Below are 8335 nucleotides of genomic sequence, written 5' to 3' on the forward strand. Positions count from 1 at the left end.
TGTAGTGTTTCCAGTTTAACCATTTCTCTATGAAGACACATAACAGTGGCCCTCATTTATCAAGCTTGTACAGATAATAAATGGTCGGAGATCATCGTCACTTTCAGGATTTATCAATCGATCGAGACTTTGACTTGAGCTTACGGCCCAGTGCCCACTCATATCTCATGTCTGGTCTCAGGTTGTGTATGTTTAGGCTACACCAGTTTGGTGTAGCCAAAACGGACATAACTTATTAATCAGTACTATGAGAAACTAAAATGAAATGCAAACATCGTTTTTTGCTACAGTAGGCTGCTTTTCTGAATGCAACTCTGTGTAAACGGAAACCACATTGACCCTGCTCCTCCAGTCCACTTGCGAACGCAGTGAGTGGACACACACACACCTGGCAAACATAATACAATCTCACAGGAACAAATGATGTTTGTTTCTTGTGCTTGGTTGGGGATGAAAGAGGGGGACATGGGGAATATACAGCCACAACCTGTAAGTAGGCTATTTATTTTTATCATATGTTCTGGTGACTGGTTTAGGACTGCTTCCTACTCCAAACTGTTACACTGTATGAAGCTGCGTATACAGCGGAACCTTTGGACGAACACAGAACATGAATTTTAACATTAGTCTGTCAGGAGGGAGACTTAAATAATGTTGTGTATTTCATCATGCCGTATGTGGCTCTAATGAGCCTCTCCTGTTGAAGACACATCGTGTTCATGTGATAGCGGACGGCGGACGCGCAGTAAAGAATACATACTGGAGGACATGGAATTCACAGAATGGCAAGAAGAGGCAGAAATGTATATTTCTCATGATGTATTATTTCACAAGCCTGCGACCGATCCACTATTAATTAATACGTTAATATTTGTGACCCAAATCCACCCACCCCGCGGATAACCCGCGGCTCTAACCGCAATCCGCGTTATTGCATAACAGAAGGGGAATGCGTTCCGATGAGCAATGTGGTAATACTAATTGCAATGAGAATATCACCATAAAGAGCAGAATGTGTCAGTTTTAGGTCCATAAAGTACATTAGATTGCATTTGTATCACTGACACTGTACGACATTGTGCTTTTTTGACAGGAATGGTGGTGGCCGCAGTGGGACCTTCTGTGCCTGCACCATTCTGCTGGAGATGATCCAGTACCAGAACATGGTGGACATCTTCTATGCTGTCAAGACGCTACGCAACTCCAAACCCAACATGGTGGAGTCTCTGGTAAGAGGTGGCTTTCATTCAAATACACCACTAGGAGGTGTTAAGGATGCAAAGAAAATGTCAGTGGCATAACACAAATATAAGACAAAGAATTGAAAATTGTTTGTCCAATTGTTACAAAACTCTGAGGATATGTTCCGTAATACTGTTGAACTGTGTGTGTAAATGGCAGGCTCTATTAGCTCAACCTCAACCGTAAAGAAAATTTACTTCCGCAATCCGGGGTAGAAGAGCAAAGTTATATAGTGCAGCTTCAACACCCTACTTGATCATATTAATACTACAGCATCACACAAAAAGTAGCAGATATACAAGCTTGTTGATCTACTTTTTGCATTTATTTAACAGACAATCTTATTGCTTTTTTTCAACAGGACCAGTACCGATTTTGCTACGACCTCATCCTGGAGTACCTGGACTGCTTTGAAGGGAGATAGCAACATGTTTACATCGTGCAGGGGCTCCCGGTGACCACCTACATCTCTGCACTGGGTTTAGATAGAATGAGAAAAAAGAAGCCTGAGTTGTCAAGATTCAGACTTTTAACCTTTAATGTACAGCTGTGATTTCCTCCTTCTTGTCGGTGATGTTTGATTCTTCTGCCTTTTTTCTGGACAAATCTGTCACGCCAAGTGTTTCCATGAGGACAGCGGAGCAGCGCGGTGGGCCATGGTGGGATCTGTTCAGTGTTCCGTGTTTTTGAGGCTGCCGTTCCATTTCAAACGGCTGGTTGTATTTCCGGAGGCTGCGCCGGCATTTCGACTACAAAAAAAAAACGAAAAAACATTTGAAACAATATTGATTCAAAAACCCATTCATAATTAAATAGAAAAACGAAGGAAGTCTCGGAAGATTCTCTGCTGGAACTGTTACCTCTGTGACCCGATTCAAGAGAAGCATAGAAGATGGATGGATAACTCTAAAACATTCAGACACACCCGAGAGCATCTCCACCATAAACTGCCTTATTCTGCTCTGCCTCTTGACTCTAGGGATTGATTCAAAGTGATTCATTGAGTGACTCTCGAACTCTGTACAGAAACATGACACAACACAGTTGCTTCACTAAGGCTTGATTCATGCATGGTTGTGCGTTGGTGTCTCACACCAACACTAATTGATCTACAACATCACAACACATTGCGGCGGGACGGGCAGTACAGCTTGCAGATTTTTTATATTTTTGGTGCACAACATTGGTGCACAGCTGAGTATAAATAAGGCTTAACACACACCTAACGTGGATAGACTTGCTCTTGTCATCTGCAGTATTGATGAAGAAACGTGTACAGTAGTTTGATGTGATATGGTTTTATTTTAATATTTTTTATTCAAGGGTAACCATGTGTTGCCGTGGACAGAGGTTTCCCAGGGGCCTCAGCGAAGACACGCCTGTGTCGTTATCTGTTACGGTGCCAACTTTCTGACCCACTTGAAGTCCTTTTTTAAGCCCCTTCCTCACGTTGTTCTACTGCTTCACCCTGACACAGGAACGCACGTTATAGCTGTCGATGTCGGTGGAAACCTTGCATGCCCACAAATGTCATTTTAAAAGGAAATGGGGGAAGAAAGAAAACACGTGTTCCAATCGAATGTAGAACATATTTAGTCACAATCTCTTGATAATACTTTTCATTGGTTCAATATTTATTAAACAAACAACAACTTTGAACCTGTCGTACTGTGACACGTTGTGAGCATGCATATTGGGAATTCAATGCTACTTTTGCGCGACGTGTCATAAAAAACATCTAAAATAGGGTATTAATTTATGAAAAAATAAACTACATGGAATAATTGAAATATTCCAGATGCAAGGTTTCTGCCCGACAGCAACAATCTGTTCTGTTCCTCATCCCACAGTGAGTGTTTCATTTTCCGCAAAGCAGCCGGTTGAAGTGTGTCAGAGGAAGCAGCAAGGTGCCACAGTGGCCGTGTTCAAAGAGATGTTCTGAACGCGCTGCTCTGCCGCATAAGAGGCCTCTAAAGGTGCTTTTCATCTGTTTCTCTCCTATCTTGTGCTGCCTCTCCTCCGTTTTGGTTGGGGACGGGGGAGGGGTGGAGTGATTCATAATAAGCTTTTCAGTTTACCAACAAAAGCCTGGGGGGGTGACTTGTTTTGAATATTTTATGTTCTAATTTAACTAGTGTAGGCCAGACAGAAAAGGCAGGCATGGAGTTAAACATGTTGAAGGGGGATGAAACAAACCATAGGCTTATTTTCTAGCTCCACTCCAACGAGTGACTTTGTGTGTTCTGAAGACACAAATGTAACGAGCCCATTATCAATTTGATTAGCTGCAGCTGCGGCTTACTAGGCTGCCATGTTTTTAATCTGAAACAAACTAGCCTACAGCCCTCTGGGAATTCGTGTGGTACGTGTTAGTCCGACAACCCGTTAGTCCGACTACGTGGCCGGTTAAGGCTCATCTGTGGCTTCCGTGTGCACTTAGGGTTAGGGTTTTGGGATAGGGTTAGTATTCCGACTATGGTCGGAATATTGGGTAGTCGTATTTATGGGTGTCGGATTATTAGGACGTATGTCTAATGCGACGCACTCTGGGATTTCAGTGTCCCTTCATCTAATTCCTGGCGACAGAAAAGGAGCAGTAACATTGTGTAAGATAAAAATTCAACTCATGTTTACTGCATTCACTTTACTTTTAAACATACAACTGGTAATCTTTAAATTGTACACATTTTAAGGCCCCCTGAACAGTGCATTCCCCAGAAATATGATACAATGAAAAAAAGAAAATGTAATTATAACCCTGCTGTCCTGCTTGTTCTAAGTATACGAAGAGTATTTTCCCACATTTGAGCCAAATGTCTGTAGAGCTACAGTAATAGGAGCCATAAAGCTATCAAGGGCTTAATGAATAGAAGTAAGTCATTATGCATGTCAGCATGTGTGGTACAATGTGATGCGCTGGAGCTGTAATGAGCTGTCAGGCTTTTAAGGGAACATAAAAGAAGGCCTTCAGCATACTGATGAGATGTGATTTGATACACTACAAAAAGATCATCAGTAATGGTCCTACCGCACAGTACCACAGTCCCTGTCACACCACAAACCAGTGATGGAACAAGTGCTGTACAGTACTCAGCAGTGGTGTAAAGTCAATAAGTGCATTTACCATTTACTCAAGTACTGTACTTGTAAAAAGTATTTTTTTATTTTCAATTTTCAAAACTTTTACTTTTACTCCACTGTATCTCAAAGGCAAGTAGTTGTACTTTTATTCTTTAAACCTTTAGTTACTAGTTACTTTGTAGATTTAGTTTCTTATTTTCATAACCAAAGTTCAGCCCTATAATACTTTAAATAGAGAACACTTGTGAAACGGGACCCTGTTACAAGTAAACGTCCTGTAGCCTATTCCAAATTTTACTTGAGGAAAAGTACAAAAAACAAATTGGTGTCAATATACTTAAGGTATCAAAAGTATGCATTATGCATAACCACTCGTTATATGCAGAATGTCCCATTTCACAAGCAGCAGATCTACAAGGTCACCACATCTTGTGAGCTTGCAGATATAACATAGGATTTAATTGGTTAATGTTTGTAATGTTATGCTTTGTAACTTGTCACTCAAGTTTCGAAGGAACCTGGATAAATGTACTTAATTACCTTCAACCACTGCTAAAGAGAAGCAATCCTCTCTATTTGAAACAGTAAAAATGACAGCCAAGTAATGTCCCTTAACACAGTCCCAGCTGTTAGAGCCTCCCCGTCAAACCCATGGACATTTCTTTGGCTCCAGATGTTCAGGGGCCTTTAAGGATGGTAAAAGTCTCAGACAGATGTTCAGTGCCAACTCCCCCGTCTCCTGACAAACTAGGAGAGACACCTTGAAAACGCTGCCACAGTCATGGCTGCTACTGTAGATCAGCGGTCCTCAACCTTTTTTCTGGATCAACTTGAAAATCTCCGAAAAACGTTTGCCGCCTCCATCATGATGCGCTCTGATCAGCCTTCAGCTGTGAACTAGGTTAACCTTTTTTTTATGAGTTTAGTTATTTTATTCTAGTGCCAGTACCGTGTGGCCAGTATTTTCTGTCGCAGCTAGGGAGCAGCGGTCTGCCGATTCGGTGGACGGCTACAAGGAAGTGAAGTGCCTGGACACTTGGTTGTGTTGTGGAGCACGGAGGGAAAGTGTACATAATCTAGATGTATATTTCTGTTCTGTGAATACTGTGTGAATAATATATTATATGTTTGCCCAGAGTAAAGACGGACAGTAAGTAAACCACAGAGCTGAATGTGTGTTGTAAAAAACAAAGAAAAAAAAAACATTTTGTGTGAGTTTACCAGAGCTGTGAGTCCTGATCTGTACTTCCTTGCGCGCCCGGTGAACCTCCACCCGAACTGGTCGATTTACAAGCTCACGGCGCAGCACGGCACGCCGTTGTGAGTTTGTAGGTCTGCTATTTTGGAAAAAAGTTTTAACAAATTTCAGGATATAGTATTTTTCAAAATATATTGATTAAATATATTGTAACATAAAATATAAAAAAGAAATATACAAATATAATAAAGTACAATATTAAAATGTAAAAACATTTTAGGATTTTGGAAATATTTCCGGTGCGGGACACAGAGCGTGGACATCTACTCAATATGCCCCGCCCCGATCGGACGCATCGCGCAGCAGGTTCCACTAACCATCAATGCGAGTTTATTGTCCCCTTCCTCCTCATCATTGCATTTCACCAAAGACATTTCGCTGTTTTTTTTTTCTCCTCAGGTGTTTCTTTTTTTTACATTGCTTTTATTACTCCGCTCAGCATTTGAGTTAATCCAAAATTGTGTGAGGAATGTACCATTCCAAAGCTTTGATCGCGAACGCCTTACGCTGAATTCGCGCTAGCCATGTCGTTGCGCTGCGTTCTGAGAATGTGACAAGGTTATCTATGGAGAGGAACGACTGCAGCGTTCCCCACTGCGTTGAGGGCCAAGCAGCAAAAACTTGACTTTGATGCGCTGAGAACCAATCAGAAGTGTGCTGTGCTCTGATGGTATATTCACTCAACAGCACAAATCAAAATAAAAAATCCTAAAATCTATAATTTAACAAACTGCCAGAAACAAGCATTGTGTGTATTTCTATTGGTTTTATATGGGTTTCTATGGCTCATAAACTTGGACATGCATTGCGGACGTTCGCTCGTCATTGTTGGTGTGAATTCAGCGTTACCGATGGTGGTAACATCCCCCTACTGCCACGAGAGTTCCACCGTCTTGTCTCGAGTGTTTCTGTAAGATAGGAGCCGCTCGTGTTTTTGACCATTGTATTTGTGGGGTAAGGTCTGTATCAGCTTGGGAGGGAGGGGGGTGTTTCAGGTGGGAGGGGTCTTTATTCTGAAGAATATCAACAATAAAAATGTCCTGTGGGAAAAAACTAAGATGGATTTATGGTGTGTTTGTTGTGTTTTTGATCAATAACTTGATATATTTTTCATATCCAGAGATAGTTTGTGGTGGATCAGTGAAACCACACAGTACTCCGATCCAACCATGCCAGAGGTACCTGTGCTGCGGTCTGCTGTCTGCCTCAAATAACGAACCCTCGTTAAAAAATAATTCTAAAATGTTTCCCCTATCTTTATTATTAATCAAAGCTCCTCGCTGAGAGTGCTATGGATTCTCTTCCAAGGCCTCTGTGTGTTTGCAGGCAGCGCTCTCTGAAATGCGCACACTGCAAAGGAAAAAAAAACTATTCTGTGGTTTTATGATTGGCTGGTCAGCATTTGCTATAGGAGCTGACAGACTTCCAGTCTCCTGTGGGATTTTCCCATGGATGTGGCCTGTTGGTCCTACCCCCCCCCCCCCCCCCCCCCCCCACCCCACACACACACACACACACACCACACAGGTTTTAATCTCCTCACTTATTCCCTACCATTTCCTCCGCTCTGTCTCCCTATCTCTCTCTCACACTCACACACTATACAGTGATGTTTAAATCGATACAGTAATGTTTGGAACTATACAGTGTTTGGAACTATTGGCTTCCCGGGGCAAGTGTTTTCTTGTTCTTTGTATTGCGTACCTCTGAGCACGAAATCCAAATAAACAGTATATTGGTTTTGGTCATAATCTTCGCCCCGTAACTATAGGGCTGGTTATGGTCCGGGTGATGGTCGGTTACCATTCTGCTCATCTATTATGGTCTTATTGATTCTCCTTTTCTGTCCTGAAAATACTGGTTATACCAAACACAATTGTATCATTTTCTTGGATAATTCACTATGGGCCATTTGGATTTGGGTCCTACCTTGGACCCACTAGCTTCTCTCACTAGCTCTGCCTCCTGTCCATTTCCCAGTCCCTTTCACCCTCTCTGTTTCTCTATCCCCCCCACCCCCTCCATCATACCTCGCTGTCACTAGCTCTGCCTCCTGTCCATTTCCCAGTCCCCTTCACCCTCTCTGTTTCTCTATCCCCCCCACCCCCTCCATCATACCTCGCTGTCACTTTGCCCACAGACAGTAAGGTGACACTCCACTCCAGACCACAGAGTTCCTCATTCAGCCTGGACCATTTTGAATAATGCAGCATCTCTGCAAGGTGATCCAGTGTTTAAGTGAAGGGACAAGCTCACATTAATTGGAGGACAAGACCTCCCTCTGTCTGTTGGATGTGAGGACGGTCCGACCCCTTATGGATTAGAGCCTTATGAGGGTTTGGAGAACGGCGGCAGAGTGATTGATCGGCTTTCAACACCGAACTGTCAGATCGATAAAGGAATGTTTTATGTGAATGAGAGTGGATGGCGTTCTTCAGATGTGAAGGCCTCCACGATTGTGCTGCTCATCCATCATTAATTTTAATTAGACGTAGCGGTAATGCATTATTGCTAACGTCTGATATAGGTAACTTTTTTACATCAAGGCGGATAATTTATAACAGCCTATTTCATGTCTTTCAAACATTTTTCTCAATTTCTTTATTTTTTTCCGTCCGCCGAGGGCTATTATAACGTGAAATCATCACGCAGAGATTCTAACTCGTCCTCTCCTCATATTTGACCTGTGGTTTAAATTGGCGAGTAATTGGAATTGTATCATTTCATTCTGATTACTGTAATGATCTTCCTGTG

General features: G+C 42.3%; 1 protein-coding gene across 5 annotated transcripts in view; it reads left to right on the top strand.

Moving 5' to 3' along the window:
- LOC306924497 (receptor-type tyrosine-protein phosphatase U) overlaps positions 1 to 6638 on the top strand; it is a 207357-nt gene extending 200719 nt beyond the window's left edge. For all 5 annotated transcript variants that reach the window (XM_079503017.1, XM_079503018.1, XM_079503019.1 and 2 more), the window contains 2 exons: positions 1094 to 1229; positions 1604 to 6638. In XM_079503017.1, the coding sequence (XP_079359143.1) occupies positions 1094 to 1229; positions 1604 to 1666 (199 nt within the window). In that variant the 3' untranslated portion in view covers positions 1667 to 6638. The remainder of the gene's footprint in view (positions 1 to 1093; positions 1230 to 1603) is intronic.
- The last annotated feature ends 1697 nt before the right edge of the window (positions 6639 to 8335 follow it).

This window comes from Electrona antarctica, assembly GCF_951216825.1.
Source record: "Electrona antarctica genome assembly, chromosome: 6".
Lineage (NCBI taxonomy): Eukaryota > Metazoa > Chordata > Actinopteri > Myctophiformes > Myctophidae > Electrona > Electrona antarctica.